This window comes from Nothobranchius furzeri, chromosome 15 (genome assembly GCF_043380555.1).
Source record: "Nothobranchius furzeri strain GRZ-AD chromosome 15, NfurGRZ-RIMD1, whole genome shotgun sequence".
NCBI lineage: Eukaryota > Metazoa > Chordata > Actinopteri > Cyprinodontiformes > Nothobranchiidae > Nothobranchius > Nothobranchius furzeri.
In genome coordinates, this window is record NC_091755.1 from 42,874,324 (window position 1) to 42,895,868 (window position 21,545).

Genomic DNA, 21,545 nt, shown 5'->3' on the forward strand with positions numbered 1-21,545 from the left:
CGGATCCTCGGCTGAAACAAGAGTTCTTTGTCTGAGTGTGTGCATTGTGATTGGGTGGGGGCGGGGGTGTGGAAGGTATGCAGGGGCCCCAGGTAAGGGGTCCAGGGTGATGGAATGAGATGCGTCTGTCCCTTCATGTTGAGATCATGGCGAGCTGCGACTCGTTCAGACTTTAGCTTCAGGACCTCCACATAAAAGTTCTGATTCATTTAAACACACGTCTGCTCAGATGCAGTTGTAGGTTCACAGGTCCGAATCCTTCACACCTGCTATTCGAAGATACATTTAAGACATTTGAAAGCAAATTTATCACAGAAAGCAGATATGTGTTAAAGTGTTGGATGGAATCCTTCATTTTATACAGATGGTTACAAATCTGTACACCTGTAGAGCCTTCAGCTCCACCTGCAGCATAAAAGGATTCATAAAAGGGGCTGGCACCCCTCTCCCTGGGCTGCCACCTTACCGTGGTGGAGGGGTTTGAGTGTTTCTATGATCCTAGGAGGTAAGCTGTCTGAGGCTTTATGCCTCTGGTAGGGTCACCCATGGCAAACAGGTCCTAGGTGAGGGATCAGACAAAGAGCAACCCGAAGACCTCTTATGATGAATTACATAAATGGAAACCGTGTTCCCTCGCCCGGACGTGAGTCACCGGGGCCCCCCTCTGGAGCCAGGCCTGAAGGTGGGGCACGTTGGCGAGCGCCTGATGGCCGGGCTTTCACCCATGGAGCCCGGCCGGGCACAGCTCGAAGAGGAAACTTGGGTCCCCCTTCCCATGGACTCACCACTCATGGGAGGGGCCAAAGGGGTCGGGTGCAGTGTGCGACGGGTGGTAGTCAAGGGTGGGGACCTTGGCGGTCTGATCCTCGGCTACAGAAGCTGGCTCTTGGCACATGGAATGTCACCTCTCTGGTGGGGAAGGAGCCTGAGTTGGTGTGTGAGGTTGAGAGGTTCCAACTAGATATAGTTGGACTCACCTCAACGCATGGCTCTGGCTCTGGAACCAGTTTCCTTGAGAGGGGTTGGACAATCTACCACTCTGGAGTTGCTCCCACTGAGAGGTGCCGAGCAGGGGTGGGCATACTAGTTGCCCCCATCTTGGTGCCTGTATGTTGGGGTTTACCCCAGTGAATGAGAGGGTAGCCTCCCTCCACCTACGTGTGGGGGGACGGGTTCTGACTGTGGTCTGTGCTTATGCACCAAACTACAGTTCAGACTACCCACTCTTTTTGGAGACCTTGGAGGGGGTGCTAGAAAGCGCTCCTTCTGGTGACTCCCTTGTTCTGCTGGGGGGACTTTGACGCTCATGTGGGCAACGACAGTGAGACCTGGAGAGGTGTGGTTGGGAGGAACGGACCCCTGATCTGAATTCGAGTGGTGTTTTGTTATTGGACTTCTGTGCCAGTCATGGATTGTCCATAATGAACACTATGCTCAGACATAAAGGTGTCCATATGTGCTCAACAGGCTGAGTGGGTTGAGCAGCAGTAGCACAACAGGTTGTCCAGTAATCGGAAGGTTGCAGGTTCGATCCCGGCTCCGGACAGAGAATTCTGCTGTTGTGTCCTTGGGCAAGACACTTAACCCACCTTGCCTGCTGGTGGTGGTCGGAGGGACCGGTGGCGCCTGTGCTTGGCAGCCTCGCCTCTGTCAGTGCGCCCCAGGGCAGCTGTGGCTACATTGTAGCTCATCACCACCAGTGTGTGAATGTGTGTGTGAATGGGTGAATTATACACTGTAGTGTAAAGCGCTTTGGACTCCTTACTCTAAGAGGCGCTATACAAGTGCGGGTCATTTATCATCAGGTCTTTTTGGCCTGTGGGACTGCAGAGGCAGCTGACGGGTACCGGCAGTCCAAACGGAACGCGACTCGGGTGGCCACCAAGGCAAAAACCCGGGCATGGGAGGAGTTCGATGAAACCATGGAGCAAGACTTCCGTACGGCTTTGAGGAGATTCTGGTCCACCCTCCGGCGCCTCTAGTACTACTCTAGATACTACTACTCTAGATAGTATGGTTAGCTTTGTCAGTCAAACAGGGTCGTACTGAAGACCCACAAGCCTTCTATCTACGCCTCTTTGACGAGTACTTTGGTACGGAATGTAAGGGCGGGATGGAAGAGGAAAAAAGTTTCAAGGAAATCTTCCTTGAGAATCTACATGCCCACACATGGGTACGGTAGACCTTAAAACCATACCCATGGATGAGCTCAGAAGAATGGTGAGTTGTGCATTTACACGGTTTGACAAATCCAGTAAGATTTCGCATGCTCCATCAGTTCTGGCGGTGGATGCAAACCCCTCCTCGCTGCGACTCGAGGAGACTGCATCAGGGACTCATAAAAATAGAAACCGCAACAATGGGTCCAAACAACAGGCCCAGAAATCTCCAAGCAAAAATAACAAGCCTCAAAATCCAAACAGACCCCCGGTCCCCTCCACCGGCTCGTGGAGGGGACCCTAAGTCACCACGACTCGGCCGCGATAAACATCGTGTTTCTTTTAAAGGAAAAGGGGGTTCATCAGGCTCCTTCAGGAGAGAGACGCCTCGCCCAGGCGAGAGACGCACTCCTTCTGGCCAAAATTCACCTCGTAGTGCTCGCAAGGACTACAGTCCTGCCCCAAGGCCGAGAACTGATTCCGGGAGCCGGTCTCCTGGAATAATTCACACCCTGGGTGCCGCACTTCTTGACCTGTTGAAACATTCGACAGAACATGAGTCGGTTCTGTGCATCTCTGCGGTAAAACCTCCCCAACCTGCCTGTGGCCCGGTTGTGGAAGCAGGTCCCGCAGAGGCGGAGCCTGCCACAACGGTGCATTCACTGACACCTGAGGCCTCGGCAAGGCCTGCTGTGGTCGCTTCCGTCAGCGCTAGTCCTCTAGCACCCACAGAACCTGCAACCGGACCTGGCCAACCTAGCTCACCGATCAGACTTCCACGAAGGGTTCTCTGCAGTATCATCCGTAATGATCCTATTGATAAACCTCACATTCTGGTGACCCTCGAGGGGGCGCTGGACCGTGAGGGTGTCTTGGACTCCGGTTCAGATTGCACCATCATGTCCAAGTCTCTCTGGGAGCAGGTCTGCATGGCTGCAGCTGCACAGGGTCGCGTCTTAGGACTCACGCCCTGCACTGTGGACATCCATCCTTACTCTTCAGGCCAAATGCCCTTGTCAAACGTGGTGTCCATCAACTTCACAGTGGGAGACATGTTCATGAGCTATCCAGTGTTTGTAACTAACGTTGAAGCGTTTGCTTTCGTGTTGGGAGGGGACCTGCTCCAACGCTTAAAGGCTGTCATTTCACTCTGTAACAGAATGAAATGACTGTTTTCCCCCTCCTCTGACACAGGACTAGTCTGCATGAGATATGGTCTCAAGGTCTCATGCATTTGCTTCTAACCTGCTTATTTTCAGCTCAACAGAAGAATGAAGAATGGACTCTTTTCTTTTAATTAATCAAAGAACTATTTTAATAAAGCTAATCCAACAAAGTGTTAGTCAATAAATAAGATGTGACCGATCTGTGAAATGAAAATATTAATTACTTTATTATAATCCTATAGAATATAAAGGTACTATGACTTTAAATGTTCCAACAGGACTGATTTCAGGTAGCGTTAAAAGACATGACACATTACTTTCACCGGTCCAATCAGAATCTGACAGATCTGACGGAGGCGTGGTTTTGATGGTGTTTGGTAACTCTTCAACTTTTCATTCGACCTTAAACCATAACATCCGAAGTATTAAACTATGCCACATCATCTCTAACGCCAGTTCAAAGCATTCCAGAGAAAGTGTCGGAGTGGCCAATCCGTAACTCTCCTCTTCAACCAAAAGAACCAACGACAAGCTGGAAAATTTGTTGCTGTTCAAACTGCTGCAACAGTTCCTTTCAGAATAAAAGCTGAAGCATCAAGACCCAGGCTCGGGTCTCACCAGACGCCAACAAATTGTCGTGACCCGGAAGTATCTCAAGACAGGTGGTCGGTTACCGTGGCTTCTTAATCTTAATCTCAATGGGACCTTTTTGTTTACATAAAAAATAACAAACAAATAAATAAATACAATTAATAAGATCAATAAAAGTGGTGTGTGTGTGTGTGTGTGTGTGTGTGTGTGTGTGTGTGTGTGTGTGTGTGTGTGTGTGTGTGTGTGTGTGTGTGTGTGTGTGTGTGTGTGTGTGTGTGTGTGTGTGTGTGTGTGTGTGTGTGTGTGTGTGTGTGTCTCTCTCTCTCTCTCTCTCTCTCTGGAACAAGCCAACAAGGACTTTAATGAAAAAGCAGGAACAGAGGAGAGGTGATGACAGTCCTGCAGCTGGGTGTGTGTGTGGTGATGGCAGCTTTATGAGGAGGTAAAGACACCTCCTCCTGCATGTTCCTACTCTCTCTCCTGTTTTAGCTAAGCTTCAGGGCCCTCCATCTGTTTCCTTAGAGCTACACCATGCTGTTATAAAACAAATTCATGGTTAAATTGCACCGTCTCTAACATCAGTTTAACCGAGTTTAGATGAAACCTGAGGGAGCACATTTACATCCTGGTTCATGTCCCAGGTGGATCCGTAATCCCAGTATACCTGAATAAATGGACCATGTCAGATTTTCTCTAACTGACAGTGGCGTAGCAAGTTTGAGCTGGGCCATGCTGCAAGTGTCTCTATTTTAATATTATTTTTATCATCTTTGGGTTTAGTGCATTACTTAATATTAATTATAGAATTATAAATAGCAGGTCACTACAGTCTGGGCATAGAAAGAGTTTCTAGGAGCTAAAGCTTGTTGGGTTAGGCTTGGCAGCAGCTCTCTTGTTCCTACCACACTGACAGGACAAATCCTCTCATCAGCAACAGGTGGAGAAAAAAAGGCGACACCGACCTCAGACAGGCCCACGGGGTCCTGGTTCTGCACGCCGTCTCAGTTAGGAGCTGCTCATCACGTTAATTTTAGCGAGACACCAGATTCATTGTGACACCAGAGCTCGGCTACGCTGGCGCTTATTAATGTGACTATGGTCTACAAAGTTTTCATAAATAAACACACAACTTAGATCTGTGGCTCCTATAAAACCAAAACCAGAGAGCACCGTTGGAGCGAGAGTGTAACAAGCACACATGTTTTTGCCGCTTGGGTAACACGTGCAGTGGGGAAACACGTTTCTACAACGGAACCAGGTGGAATGCTGACGTAACACCGATGCTCAGAGGTGCGGGTATCACGTAGTAACAGTAGAGGGAAGGGGAGAGGGCAAATGGTAAAAATGGTTAGTGGCCTGTATTTGATATAGTGCCTTCTGGAGTCCAGGGACCCTCCAAGGCGCTGTACAACACAATTCACCCACACACATACTCACACACTGGTGGTGATGAGCTACATTGTAGCCGCAGCTGCCCTTGGGTAGACTGACAGAGACGAGTCTGCCACACACAGGTACCACAAGTCCATTGGAATATCACCAGCAGGCAAGGGGGGTTAAGTGTCTTGCCCAAGGACGCAACAACAGTGACAGACTGAGCGGGGCTTGAACTTGCAACCTTCCGATTACGAGGCGAGCACGTAACTCCTGCGCCACCGTCGCCCAACACAAATGCAAAAACACAACCACAGCGAGAGAAACACAGTTTCTTTGTACCTTCTCCTCAGCCCAAGAACACTGGACGGATAGTAACGTTTGTGAGCTAAACTGTGGGAAAAGTGTGGGAGTTTAACCTCCTCGTAAGTAAAACCACCCACGTCCTCCACTAGTGAGATCTGATCACCACTAACAAGCCAGAAAGCACTTGTGTTGTGTTTCATTAGCGAACACAGAATCCATGGACGGATATTAATGCGTCACTTTAAACCTCTGATATTTCACTTTACCTCTGCTGGTGCGAGTGAAAATGTTTTCTCTGAATGTGTAGAACAACGTTAAGACTGAAGCCATAGCTTCTCCTCAGCCCAAGAACAGACTGTAATATCAGGTGATGTAATAATAATAATAATAATAATAATAATAATAATAATAGTAATAATGACAATAATAAAATAAATAAATAGAAGAAGAAGAAGAAGAAGACCTTTATTTGTCCCCAAGTGGGGAAACTGCATTACTGCAACAGCTCAAGGACAACACAGAGGATAACAGCAGTAGCACACAGAATAAATCACACAAGAGTATAATTGTAAACTAAGATAATCAAGATAATTATTGCACATAATAACAACAGTAGTAGTAATATTGCATATGTCGGTGATGATATTAATCGTGGGTTCCATATTAGCTGTGACCATTATAGAGTCTAACAGCGGCAGGAAGGAAAGTTCTGCAGTATCTCTCCTCATAATACTCTCTCCTATATTATTATTATTATTATTATTATTATTGTTATTATTATTATTATTATTGTTATTATTATTATTATTATACTCCACAGACCAGGGTTAATTTGTTTTGTTTTAAAACCTAAAAACTTTAACATTCATTTTTAGTCGAACACTGCCCTCTGTTGGCTCAAAGTCAAAATCAGCCATAACATTATGACCACGCACATATGTGAAGTAAAAAGGATGTTTAATATTATAAACAGTTGGTTTGTGTGAGCTCAGTGACCAGTAACTGGTGTTTTCTAATATACATAAAGAACGTTTATAAGTGCTGCCCCAAACCTCTACAGATATGTAAACATGATGAGATCGATGAAGGTTGGAGTGATGTTTGGTCCAGAATATGCTATACTTTATGATATATTAAAACATTTCTTTAGATTTTATTTATAAGTATATATATAAACACACACATACAGAGAGATGTGAACGTTTGCAGGCTTATTAATCTTCATGATTTTCCTGTATAAATCGTTGGTTGTTACGATAAAAAATGCCAGTTAAATATATCATAAAGTAGACACACAGTGATATTTGAAATGTGAAACGAAGTTTATAGGATTTACAGAAAGTGTGCAACAACTGTTTGAACAAAGATTGGCAGGTGCATAAATGTGGACACTGTTGTCATGTTTGAAGAAGCTTTGCTTCTCATCTGAGGAGTTTTGTAAATTCTGACTGGAATATGGAAGAGTCAGGCTTATAAGCTGTAGCTATCCGTTGTTATTTGACAAGCTGGAACTACTGTGGGTACCCTGCCTCTCCATCTTTGGGTGTTTGGTCTTTTGGATGGACCAGTTTCTGTCTGAGGGTGTTGTTGGGTTTGAAGTTTACCAGGATGTTGTGTTTGGAGAAGATTCTTCTAAGTTTCTCTGCCATGTATGTGATGATGGTGCCTTAGTGCCTGTTGTTCTTTTATTTGCTGGTTGTTGCTTTGGATGCTTTTTCAGACTTCTTTGTAGATTTCACAAAGGCCCAGTTAGGGTTTCTGCAACTTTAGAGATCTTTCTTGATGTGTTTTACTTCCTTTTGTTTTCCGTCAGTCTTTAAGGAAATTTTCTCGACCCAACGGTGTAAAGCTCAGGGGTCTCATTTATAAAACATGGCATAGAATCCTTGCTAAAACCGTACTTAAGCTCAGCAAAAAAAATGTACTTATGCCTAGTAGGTTTGTGATCTATCAACATGGAGTACGCACAGCTGCACGCAATCTCCGCTTCATAAATAAGAAACTATCTAGAATGTTTCTCAGCTGCTTTTTAGTCACATCCCGCCCTCACCACGCCCACTTACTGCCATAAATAGTCAAAGGCAAAGTGCCTTGTGGATCTCATGCATACACATAAGCCGGCTGTTGCAGCGCTCCACCAATGACATGGCGACCGTAGATCAAGGCAGATCAAGGAAGCGCTATTTCACAGAAGCAGAAGTTGAGGTACTTGTGGGTGAGGTGGAGAAATGAAAGGAAGTGCTTTTGCAAAACTAGTATGAGAAAATCCACGGAGTGGCACAGCGCTGCTGAAGCCGTCAATGTTGTGAGTTCTTCAGCGAGATCTGTGGTGGATATAAAAAAATGGTCCAATCAGGATTCGACTCCCAGATCCCCGGGTGAAAGTCACGTGCACTAACCAGTCACCAGTGGCGGCTGGTGAAAAATATTTTTGGTGGGGCTGTGCTATTTTTTTATTTTTAAACAAACTTGTGCTTTCTGAGCTTTGTGCACAACTTCACTATTTCCTGAATCAAGCACAGCTCTTTTATTTCCTGTCTTACATTACTGGACAAACTGATTAATCCAGGTGAGTGACTATTGGCACGCTGCCTTGCAGACCAAGGTTGAAAAATACTGCATTAAATTGCACATAAAATAACACGACCATATATGGTAAATAGGCAATGCAAGAGGCAAGTAACAAAAACATTTTGTTTAATTTCAACATTTGAGTGAACACGAAAAATTACGAGCAGGTCACTGTTACAGTAATGGTAGTAAACACCACTTAGACAAAATGCCAGAAATTTACACTGTTAGGACTTATGGAAAGTGGAAACACTTTCATAGGAAATAATGTCATCAGTATCCTCTTACAAATGTCATATTTCCCACTTTTTGGGACAAATCAGAAATGTTTTATTGTCCCAAAAGCTGGGAAATTTGTTTGCTGCAGCAGAAGTGTAACAAGTAAAATGGAATCAGATTGATGTATGTACAAATTTACATGAAATACACATTTACGTGATTAAATATGTATAATAGGTATGTGTGTTGAAATTAGTTTTTACAGTTATTGCACATTAAACATGTTATTAAACAAATGTCCCGGTTTGTGGGACAACCAAGGATTTCTGATTCTGATTGTCTTGTTTACAGAAATGTAATGTACAGCTTACCTCTGCACCCAGCTGCTGTTCTCCCTGTCCAAACGTCCTCCGTTTCTTTGCTGGCTGCTGCACTGATGCGCTGCATTCCTCAGTCAGAGAATGAATGGAGTCCCCAATGAGACACAAGTTCCACATCCACCTTCTGTGGATCCCAGTCGTTTTGAATAACAAACACGGAAAGCAAAATAACGCATTAGCGTGATTGCATCCAGCTAGCCACTGCTTCCTGGTGTACCAATTTTGGGAGAAGCGTCTTGTGTACAGTTTACCTCTCTCCTTCTCCTGCTGGCTTATCTTTACGTCGGGCTGATCTGGTCCAAGCTCTTTGACATTAAGTTTTTCCACCATAGTTCTCCTCTCGAACGGATACTGGAGATGAGACCGAACTGAATTCAGTGGCTGCTGAGATCCGGTATCCATGTTGTAGGCGCACTGGCGTCCATGTCTACGTCTGCGTCTGCGTCACGACCAAAAACGTGCTGGAGTCGAGACTCTCCGAGTTCTACCGAACACCAATGAAAGCCTTGGCGGTAGCTCCATCGCCCATCATGCTTCTGAAACAACGTCGACGCTGATTGGATACATTCCCATTCCTACCCTTTGATTTTCTTGTCAGCAATTGGACAACTGGTCTCGTCCTGTTTGGGCGATTGAAAAACAGCACAAGCCTCCACCGCTCGGCAGAGACCAATATATATACATATATATATATATATATATATATATATACATATATACATATATATATATATATATATATATATATATATATATACATATATATATATACATATATATATACATATATATATAGATAGATATATAGATATGATTTATTTTTGTTACAAAACACACAATTAACTTAGAATATGTGATTATTGTTAATTTTATTTATTTTTTTAAATAAAAATTAAAAACACAGGGGAAACTGGGAGGGCGGCGCCCTATCGCCCTCTACTGGCCAGCCACCACTGCAAACCAGTGAGTGAAGGACATGGACGTTCTCAGCAGCAGAAATCTGGTTTCATACTTTTTATTTGAAATTATTTAACGGGACTTTTTAAGCTGCTACAGTAAGTTATTGCAACTAAGGCTGGGCAATATTCCAATATTATTAAATTGTGATATGTTTTGAAACATATGACATTCTAATTATGCAAAAAACGTCTGACAATACCACCATTCCCCTACTTGCAATGCAACACCTAAAACAGGTTTCCTCTACTTTAGCTCACACACTGTTGTTTAACATGTCTAAACTGTCAGTCGAGCTGTATTCAGTCACAAAAACTAAAAATATCATCTTTTAAATGAATTATATCTACTTGCACCAAGGCACAGTAAGCATGATAAACATGTCAGCAACTGCTGAGTTGTGGGTTTTATTTATTTATCTTGATCAGACCTTTGCAACTGTTTTTTGGTAGTAATATTGCTAAATGGATCAACATTTTGTAAAGCTAAATGTGTTTAAATGCTAAATCCATTTAGCCCACTTGTGGACCAAAAGCAAAATAGTCCAACTAGGTAAAATACCAGTATATATAGTACATCCCAAGTTTCTACAGTTCTACCTTACTTTGTACATTTAACCAGATAGCTCAAATGTGTCTCATTTTGCTAGAACCACAATAATACTGAACCTGAAAACTGTTGAAGTACTAATATTTATAAGTAGTATTGATTGTTTGCTGCTTTTTAGTCCAGCTTTCATTTAGCATTGCTATATAAATTTATGGTTATAACTGAAAATCATGTTTTTATTTAGCCGCGTTGAATTCAGTGTATTCACATTAACAACTTTGTTCAAACGAACACGACAGGCTTCGGTTCTTTGTGCCTCTGAGACTTGACCAACGTCCAGATAACATCTGAAATCTAAGTAGCTAGCCGGGGTAGCGGATAGACCGACCCAGAACGTTTCCAACAGCTGATCCAGACAGCCCGCCCAGTTCATTGGTTAATAAACACAACAAGTTCAGGTTTGTCATTTGTTTTATTTAACAAACACACACACCTCCAGCGGGACTCTCAGAAGTTTCTGTCAACACAAACAAACATGGATGGGTTAGTAACCAGATGCAGAACCAATCAACAGAAACAAGAACCGGATCATTTCCTCTGGTCAACGTTTAAACTCAAACGTTCATCATTACGAGCTAAAACAACCATGACCCGAGGTTCTAAGGACAGAGGAGCTAAAACAGAACCATTCTCAGATCTGCCTGTCGTGTCCTGGTTAAACACCAGCAGCTGAACCAAACCAGATAAACACACTGGGGTGTGATGGCTACAGGTACCTACTTAGCAACGATGGTGTCATTCTTGGCCAGCCTAAGGATGGAGTCATCCGACTCACCCTGTAGGAGAAGAACCACAACGGGTCAGGGTTAGTTCTGTATAGACCCACTGCAGCGTGACATCACTCCCCCACACCCCCGCCCCAGGCTGGAGGACAACAACTCCCCGTTGACCACAGTGGTGTTAATCTGTTAGTTGTCTATAAACGGTTAAATAGTAGCTAAATAAAATCTATCAGCATGGTTAACACACGTAGAGCTGTAGGGTACACAAGTAGACCAAAGGACAGTAAGATACATTTTACAGGTTTCAGCTGATTAACTACCGTATTTTCACGACCATAAGGCGCACCTACAAGTCGTAAATGTTCTCCAAAATGTACGCCGCGCCCTATTGTGTTGTTGTGAGACGCGAACGTAGTAGAAGACAAGGGGCGTGGCGTGAACGTGCGGACGTGAGCGAAGACAGACCCGTGGATCTGCCACATCGTCATCAACATCCTCGCTGTTTGCCTCAGACTCCGGCTGTGAGTCTCCGCCCACTTCCTCTGCTTCCAGTTCAAAAAACAGCCGTGCTATCTGAACCGCCTGGTGGACATTTATCCTTCTCATCATCCTTTATATAAGCCTAATAACAGCCTACTAAACTGCAGAGACAATAAATCTGTCCGGATCGCTCCAAAATATGAAGTTTACCATCAATATCTGTCTAAATGTTTGTTGTTACTCCGTTCGCGCCACTCCTTTCCCGCCAAGCGGCTCCTCTTTGCACACCTCGTTCCTCGTGCGGCCTTCCTCTCTCCCTCAGCTACATGATGATAGTTTTTATCAGCTGAATATGTGAGACGTCCACCAACAGCAACAGGATCTCATGTTTTTGTGTTCACAAGCACATTCCCTCTCACGGATTACTAAACTGCTGTTTGACAAGTTATCAGATTGTCTAAAAATAGGTTGTTTTTTAGTTTAGTATAACTCCGCTTTTACGTTGCCTATTAACAACATTTAAAAACTGGGGTGTAGTTTATAATCTCCTTTTTAAAGCTGAATTGAAACCGAAACTCAGGGAGGCGGAGTCTTGCTGCTACAGCGTCCCAAATCAGACCTGATCTAAAGACGTGGGTACGCGTCCGTGGACCCCAGAGGGTTAATAAAACAATTCAAATCACACGATTTTCTTAGGCCTGTTAATAACACACATATGATTTTGTTCATGTGGTTAAATCCACCAACTACCGGTAAACACATTCTGAACTTCAACACAGCACATCAGCGCTTGAAGCGGCGCTGCGAGCAGCTGCGACCCAAAAGTACCAGAACCGCTCACGGCGCATGCACAATCCTGCATCAACACCGCTCGCCCGCTATTTCCCTAATAACACACGCTGTTCATTTTTATTTCTACACGTTTTTTTACTCACAAGGATTGTCATGAAAGCGTGTTTGTCGTGTTCATGTCACATTAAACTGATCACAAAACACAGATTTACTTTATTTGGTTTTCCTCATCCAACCCCCATAAATCCCTGTGTGTCCTCCTCCAGCTCTCCCGGTGTACGCCCGGCTTTAGTAGGAGGGAGACCCGTGATTATCGCTTTGTCGCGCGTGTCTCATTGAAAATGAATGGAGGAGAGGCGAAGTTGCCTCCCGTGTGTCGAGCCTGTTAGAAGAGCACGAGCCGTCAGCGCACGCAATGAGGAAGTGCACGTGCGCTCTAACCCAGGTCTGAACCAGGACTAGACCAGTAAAGTGAAGCATGCTTTTGGCTGTTTATACTTTTCACAATGTCTGGTTTGCACTGATATGTTCCGAGTCCCGAGCCCGCACAGATGTTTTACCGGTACGTTTTACCGTGCCCCGCCCGCGCCCTATAACCCGGCGTGCCTTTTGTATGTGTTAAATACCAAAAAGACACACGTAACTGAAGCTGCGCCCTATGGTGGGGACAATACGGTACTCTGAAGGCAGCAGCTCACGGCCAGTCTTAGTGGCTGAGTATCCGCCCTGGGACTGGGAGATCAGGGTTCGATTCCCGGTCGGGTCATACCAGACTTTAAAAACGGGACCCAATGCCCCCTGCTTGACACTCTGCTTTGACGGGTTTGATTGGGGGGTTAAACCACCTAATAGCTTTTAAGTGCTGCAGCTTACTGCTTCCCTCCATGGGAATGGGTCACATGTGGAGATGAATTTCACCAGTGAGTGATGACTTTGGGACTTTAAACCACCCACACTGTGACAAAGTCTTGTGACAGAATAAATAATATAAATATGTGCTTCACATGTCCAGAAACAAACAGGTTACTGCCATCTGACTTGTGTACTTTATTATATAATTATGCACAACTGCAGGGACGAGGAGCCCGGAGGACCAACACTTTCATTTTGTTGGCTTAAATCATGGAAATGCAGCTGTGGATCACAGCTGGAGACGAGGTTCCTGCCCTCCAGCTTGTGTGGATGTGCTCAGTTACCTGGATGTAAACAACCTGCAGCGGGTCTATAACCATGACTATGGAGAGCCAAACGTCACAAAGAAATAAAATCATCTTAAAACATTGTCAAAAAAATAAATCTAGGTTTTTTAAGATGCATATTGTAAAAAGTCTAATTTAGGATAGAATGTTCTAGTTTTTGTTACTGGAAATACGTGAAAACTGCGTCACACCAGCCGCCATGCTGAGGTAATATTCCGTCAACGCTGGATTTTTGAATCAAGATGACACCTTCTCCTTAAATCCATGTATAGGAGGTCTGCCATTGCTGAGGAACTTAAGAACGGGAGGAATTTTATCTAAACTGAGATTGTGAAAACAAATGTTTTTATTTATTTTTAACCGTGTCCTGTCTGGCTGTGAAGCAAACAGAGCTGGTGTCTGAATTCTGGTGACAAGCCTTACAGAGTTACTCTCAGGTGGAGCATCAAAGCGTCTGCTTTTAATGTCACGCCTGATACTTAAAACTTTATTGTTGTTATTTAATGCTTAATAATTCAGACCAGACACGGCCTTTCAAAGTCAGTATCTGCTGAATACTGTGATCTTTTCCAGGCACCCTGTGATTTTCCAGTCAGATGTAATGAGAATTCCCCGTAATCCCAACCGAAGGCAGCAAGAACAGCCTTTCATCCTCATTAAAGTCCCAATAGTTGGCACACACACTGATAAATTTGCTCTCCACATTTGACCCGTCTCCTGGGGGAGCGGTGAGCTGCAGACAAGCCGCGCTCGGGAACTATTTGGTGGTTTAACGCCCAGATCCAACCCCTTAATGCTGAGCGTCAAGCAGGGAGGCATTGGGTATGACCCGACCAGAACTGGAACCCTACTTTCCCAGTCTCAGGACACTCGACCACTAGGCCACTGGTGTACTTACCATTCTACGGATGGGACCACAAATGGCATAGGTCTTGAACTGACCATTGAAGCGACCAGTCACCTTGTCAACCTGAAAGAGACAAGAGCGCTGTGGGTAGGAACAACTAACTTCTCAGCCTGTGGAAACCTGAAGCTGATTACAGGTCAAACCTGGTGCTGCTTAGAGTTCTGTTACCTAGCAACAGCAGCACATCCAAAAACCAGAAGTATCGGAAACCAACAGCTGCAACAACAAATTTGGAAAACTAACTAAATCTTTTTCATTCCTCTTAACCTCCTAACATCGTATAAATTGACTGTGGTGATGGCAAATAAATACATTAAGTGGTTTTTCACATTCATCACTAACAATCAAGAAAAGATCAATCAGCGTGTTATTAGACTAGAAATGAATAATGAGGGAAATATTCTGGCTCAGCACAGAAGCAAACTTATGGCCATAGCATGTGCAGTATTCTGGAAATGGTATCAAGTGTGTGTGTGTGTGTGTGTGTGTGTGTGTGTGTGTGGGGTGTGTGTGTGTGTGGGGTGTGTGTGTGTGTGTAAGAAGAGTAGGTGGTATTCAGGCTGATATTCTGCAAATTGCTCCATTTGGCGAGTAAATGTTTGCACCAAATTAGTTATGTTTATCAGTCATCTTCCACGGATGTCTGATACTCCTCCCGCCTGCATGCAACGTACACAAGCGTGAACGCCGCATCCAACGTCATTTCCACCTATCCCATTCAATCAGTTTATCAAGTTAGCCGTTAGCTTCGTGTTAAAACTAGCTGTGAAATGTGGCGGTTTTTAACTGGAGTCAGCCAGCCTTCCAAAGGAAAACTCGTCGAACTGGAAGAAAAACCACCAGGACCAGTGGCAACCCGAAGATTTTGTGAAAAGTGGCGAACTGGAGGTGGCGGAGTCGTGAGACAACGGCTACATTATGATGGCCACGTAGCGTTGCTGCCTTTCACAGACAACTGTCCCTCAGCATTCTTCAAATATCCAAAAGATGCCCGTACTTCCCACTTTGTCTTCTTTGAGGGATAATAAATGTCCTGAGCGCTGCCGTCTCCTCCTGCCATTATTTCAGCTTTAGCTTAAAGAAAGTTTTGGTTGTAAACAACAAAGTGCGCATGTGCCGCCGGCAACTTCTAGCAGATGATACGGTGGCTGGTAAGGGTCACCGCGCCTACACCGCAGCCACGGTAATCCACCGAGATAATATATATATATATTTTAAAAACAAGACGGTTATTATTATTATTGTTAACTTTTTTACTGGGGTTTACCGCTACACCGGTTACCGTGACAACCCTAGCCCTGACACTTTCAGATATTCTCATGGTGCAGCTGTGTTCTCCAGAGATCAAGGACTAGGACCCAAATGAGGCTGTAATGCTTTGGCACAAAGACGGTGTCAGAAGCAGGAGGCCAGACTTCATGGACAGAGAAAACAAGGAGTCTGACTAGATTTCAATGAAAGAGTTCATAAAAACATCTCTAAAAATAAATAAATAGTAAAAATGACAAAAGAGTTGTTTTCCTTATTAATTGATGTTTTAATTATTTTGTCACTCTGTTTGGAATCAAAATAATATAGAATTACATGCTTTAGGTAGATCTAAATCATTTAGAAATTTGGCTGGTAGATTTTCATCATCTACCAGCCAACTTGGCCGGTGAGTAAAAAATTTTAATTTCGGGCCCTGATTAGAATTATAATGATCACATTAAAGAACATTTGCAGAAATGTACTTTGTGACTAGAATCTCAAATCTTTAAATTAAAATGCAACTGCTTTTAATCCATTTTCAGACATTAAGACACCCAATATAAAAGATACATTTATATATACATATATATATATGTATATATATATATACACACATATATATATGTATATATATATATATACATATATATATATGTGTGTATATATATATGTATATATATATATATACACACACATATATATATATATATATGTATATATATACATATACATATATATATACATATATATATACATATATATATACATATACATATATATATACATACATATATATATATGTATATATATGTATATATATATACACACACACAAGATCTTAAAATAGATTATTTTAATTGTGTTTTAATGGGGTTTTTTTTTTACATTTTTGAATAGAAACATGGAACAAGCTAGCAACATTCCGCGCGCGCGTGTGTGTGTGCTAGGTTGTTGTCCCTCTGTTGGCCGTGACAGCTCGTGAATATGATGCTTGTCTCACGCTCAACGCATGAGTTGGCAGCCCTGAAACAGCTGGCTGGACAACTCTCCCCACGTTTTGCTAATATGACGTTTCTGTTCCTCTGAATGATTTAGATGTAAAAAGGAAGACTTTCAAAGAATAAGTGTCTCCTTTAAGTTCAGAGTGAGATCATAGAACTAGATCAGGAATTCCCCACAGACGGGAAAAGATCCCAGGTATCAGCTGTAGATCACACTGGGTAACTTCCTGTGGTTGCATTTGTTCCACTTATCTTATTTTACTCACATTTTACCACCTCCTACATGAGCAGTCTTTAGTGAGCACAAACGGGTGTTCTCCCTATGCGTGGTTCGTCTCACCACCTCTCATCAGAACAGCACTCCGTAGTGAAAGATAATCACAAACCAAACAACTTGGACTGAGATCAGGAGCAAAGCCGTGGTTTTAACACACCGAGTAAACCTCAGAGAACAACTGCTTTCTCTTTCTATAGCTGGACCCAACCATCTCTTTTTACCTCCGCGATGTTGAGCTGGATGGAAGCGTGGTCTTTGGCTCCGATGATCCGGTTACTGGCAGAGCTGCAACAACAGATCCATCAGTGAGGACATCTAAATCAAACTACTGGAGGTACTTCTGAAGGCCAGACGCTGAGCCTCGGGACTCCTCACCATTTGCGCGGAACGTAAAGATCCACAAACTCTCCAGCGTCGTTCTGCATGATGAAGGTTGAACAGGAGGTCGCCTAAAACCTGAGGAACAGAGAGGAGATGAACAACAGCCGAGCTAGCAGCCGGTATAAAGAACTCGAACTACGAGCATCGGTAGCTGCTAGTGACATCAGAGCCGCTGAGCAGCGACAGCAGCGGGCACCATGTGGCCGATCAGCCGCTAAGCTAAAGTAGCTTCACCGCAGCTTTTAGCGAGCTCCGTAAAAGAGCTACCAATAAACGGCTGTCTTGACTTTAACAAACGGAGAGAAAAGAAAGCAACAAATTATGAAACAAACCAACTTTGTACACATTTAAACCTGAGAACTAAAAGGAGACCCACCGCTCACGATTAATGGCCGACAGGAAAGGAATGACTCCCGACCCGGAAGCAAAGAAAACACCGCCAGAACACCGGAAGCTCTTTGTCGCCACCTGCTGGTTTAAACTATTATTGACGTTTTAAATGAATGTATAACATCGACATAGTTTTTATATAATCATGCTTTATTTAACCAGAAAGGTCTCGTTGAGATTAAAACCTAATTTTCAAGTTAGTCCTGGCCAAGATGCATGTATGTATATATATATATATATATATATATATATATATATATATATATATATATATATATATATATATATATATATATATATATATATATATATATATGGTCCAGGGCCGTGTTCATTAGAGGAAGGGGGTGCCTATTCTCTACCATGATCTGGTTGAGCCCTCAATAATCAATGCAAGGATGCAGGCCCCCATCCTTCTTAAAAAAAATAGAAAATAAAAAACCTGCAGCCTCCAGAGAGGTGGAAGGGCAGATAAATCCTTGATGTAGGGCCCCGGTGATATATTCGTCCATAGCCCTGCTTTCGGACGGAGAGAGAGAGAAAATGGCCCCTGGGAGGGGTAGTGCCTGGTAGGTGCTTTATTTCCGTGTCATATGGTCGTCGGGGTGGAAGGGCTCCTGCTCTCCCTGTGTCAAACACGGCCGCCAGGTCCCGATAGGGAGGGGGAATGGCACCAGAAACTGGTGTAGAAAGAGTGGTCGGAGGTGTGTTGGGTAATGGCCGGTGAAAAGAGCAGTTAGGTCCCCATCCTAGGAGCCGACCGGTGGACCAAGAAATGTTGGGGTCATGAAGAGACAGCAAGGGGAGACCCAGAATGAGCGGCGTTATAGGGGCCGACACGAGGAGGAACTGAATGGTCTCTCGATGGTTGCCCACACTTGTGAAGAGGCAGGGTACAGTGGCGTATGGGGAATGGTTTGAGCGGCAGCCCATCAACCAAGGTGACAAAGAATGGATGATCCAGTTTAGTTGTAGGAATTCATAAAAGAGTGGCTAAGTTTTGGTCCATGAAGTGGTCCGTGGCTCCTGAATCCAGTTGGGCCTTGAGTGTGGCAGTCTCTGGGTCCATTTGTAAGGTGACGGACAGTAGGAACTTGTGGGCCGGGGAGTTGGTAAGCGATGAGACAGGTAGAATGCTCCCTCACCTGGCCTAATCATTTTCTGGCCTAGCAGGACACTGGGGCAGGCTGTGACCGGCAGAGCCACAATAGGCGCACAGGCCCTTCTTGCGACGATGGGCTTTCTCCGTGTTTGCGAGTGTGTGTGTGTGTGTGTGTGTGTGTGTGTGTGTGATCTGTCTTCTCGATCCCCAGTGAGTCGTGGAGGATGGCTGCTTATACTGAGCCAGGATTCTCTGGAGGTTTCTTCCTGTTAAAGGGAGTTTTCCTCTCCACAATTTCTAAATGCTTTCTTAGTATGAGGATTGCATCAAGTCACTGAAACTAGTCAGTGACTTGATGCAATTTGCTGGGTTCCTTATATAGGAAACTTTTTACTGATTGGCTTAATGACCTGACCCTTGTCGTGATTTGGCGCTTTATAAATAAACTAGAATTGAATTGAATTGACTAGGTGACAGTATTTTTTAGAGGAATTAAACTCATGTAAATAAAGAACCTACATTTGCAATTAGAGCAGGATTTCATGTTTGAGACACATGACTGGCTGACAAGACAAAGCTTGCCTTTTGTTTTTTGGGAAGGAAGCTAGAATTGAGTGGACTTGAGTTTAGTAACTGTGGACTGAGATGTGTGTTTTGAAAGCGATGATTAGAAACTTGTACATAAATCGTTTTACAAAACAAAACCATTTTAGATGATTGAAAATTAAATGTAGTTTTATTTTTTATAACTACAGGATCCTGAGATATTCTATTTTTCCACAGAAAAACAAATTTGTCCCTTCAACACAAATTTAGATTAATTCCAAAGGAAATTCAAATTTCCCAGTTTCCACCCAGCATACAAACACACCATGTACGCACAAATCAGTCAGACAACACGAGTTACAGATCAAGAGTTACACACACACAAATCTTTTGTTATACACAGTAATGATTTAAATTACATGTTATTTAATGAGCCATAAGGCGTAGGATTCCATAGGAAATATATAATCCACCTTATGGAATGTGAGGTTATTTAAACCAGAAAACTGGATCTTTTTAATGCAGGGATTAGATAACAGCTTCGTATTCACTCAGAGACAACAGAAGAGAGAGAGTCAAGTTTAAAAGTTAAGAATTTTATTACTAACAAATTAAACTAGACTGGCTTTAAACACTACATGTACGGTGTAACTAAGGTGGATGAGACGGTGAATGGGATGAGGTGTAATGTTGATCAGAACCAGCAAATCCGAAGAAGCGATTAGTTCTGATGGAAACTGAAGGTGATGTCTTCGCGTTAAGCTTTGGTTAGGAGGTCCATAAACACATTCAACACCATTTGCCGGTCTACTTACCCTGAGCGGAAGTCCCTGTCTAGATCAGGAGGTGTGAAGGTCCAGCTTGATCTTATAGAGCCGGAGCATGTAGAAGAAGCCACGGTAACCGACCACCCGTCTTGAGATACTTCCGGGTCGCGACAATTTGTTGGCGTCTGGTGAGACCCGAGCCTGGGTCTTGATGGTTCAGCTTTTATTCTGAAAGGAACTGTTGCAGCAGTTGGAATCGCAACAAATTTTCCAGCTTGTCGTTGGTTCTTTTGGTTGAAGAGGAGAGTTACGGATTGGCCACTCCGACACTTTCTCTGGAACACTTTGAACTGGCGTTGGAGATGACGTGGCATAGTTTTATACTTCGGATGTTATGGTTTAAGGTCGAATGAAAAGTTGAAGAGTTACCAAACACCATCAAAACCACGCCTCCGTCAGATCTTTCAGATTCTGATTGGATCAGTGAAAGTAATGTGTCATGTCTTTTAACGCTACGTGAAATCAGTCCTGTTGGAACATTTCAAGTCATAGTACCTTTATATTCTATAGGATTATAATAAAGTAATTAATATTTTCATTTCACAGATCGGTCACATCTTATTTTTTGACTAACACTTGGTTGGATTAGCTTTATTAAAATAGAGTTCTTTGATTAATTAAAAGAAAAGAGTTCATTCTTCATTCTTCTGTTGAGCTGAAAATAAGCAGGTTAGAAGCAAATGCATGAGACCTTGAGACCATATCTCATGCAGACTAGTCCTGTGTCAGAGGAGGGGGAAAACAGTCATTTCATTCTGTTACAACACACACATAAATCTAGATACACACACACAGACCTTTTGAGGCATTTTTCTCCCCATATTCTTCACAGTAAAAACCATATTTTTCTAAAAGTGTTCACTGCCAAAAATCAGCTATTTATTTAATGTTAATGCATGTGCAAACATGTAATAAGCATGTCCCATGTCACGGACATGAATATAAGTTCTCATAGTTTCTACAAAAGGTTTTCACACTGGGTATTATTAATCATATTATATATTATACATTCCTTCTGTAATGAAACAAAAGCTGAAAAATAAAGAACAAGTAGCTGAAGGCTGAAAATGAACGATGTCCAGGCGTCACTGCTTCCTGACACATGTGCATCCCACAGTCACCTCTGTGGGACACCGGCACCAGATGTGATCCGTCCCGGCGGCCATTCTCCTGAGGACAGAAATCTGGACTTTGATTGGCTTGGCGATCATGTTCTCTATCTGGCAGGTGGTGCACACAGCTTCTTGGATGGATCCGTATTGACCTCCAACATTAGGGCTGAAACAAAAACACAGGAAATTTAGTCCAAAGTCTCACGAGTCCAGGGCCAAGGCACCC

General features: G+C 43.4%; 1 protein-coding gene and 1 long non-coding RNA gene across 2 annotated transcripts; both read right to left on the reverse strand.

Annotated features, from left to right (window-relative positions):
- Positions 1-6,058: 6,058 nt before the first annotated feature.
- LOC139063318 (uncharacterized) lies at positions 6,059-9,428 on the reverse strand. Its single transcript, XR_011516674.1, has 3 exons — positions 9,018-9,428; positions 8,758-8,890; positions 6,059-7,920 (listed from the first exon to the last, which is right to left on the reverse strand). It is a non-coding gene; the product is annotated as an uncharacterized lncRNA (long non-coding RNA).
- A 1,297-nt stretch (positions 9,429-10,725) lies between these two features.
- rps21 (ribosomal protein S21) lies at positions 10,726-17,806 on the reverse strand. The gene is made up of 6 exons (XM_015967349.3): positions 17,719-17,806; positions 17,337-17,417; positions 17,183-17,246; positions 14,424-14,495; positions 11,053-11,108; positions 10,726-10,789 (listed from the first exon to the last, which is right to left on the reverse strand). The coding sequence occupies exons 2-6, from the start codon at positions 17,384-17,386 to the stop codon at positions 10,780-10,782; spliced, it is 252 nt and encodes an 83-aa protein (XP_015822835.1). The 5' UTR covers positions 17,387-17,417; positions 17,719-17,806; the 3' UTR covers positions 10,726-10,779.
- Between the last annotated feature and the right edge of the window lie 3,739 nt (positions 17,807-21,545).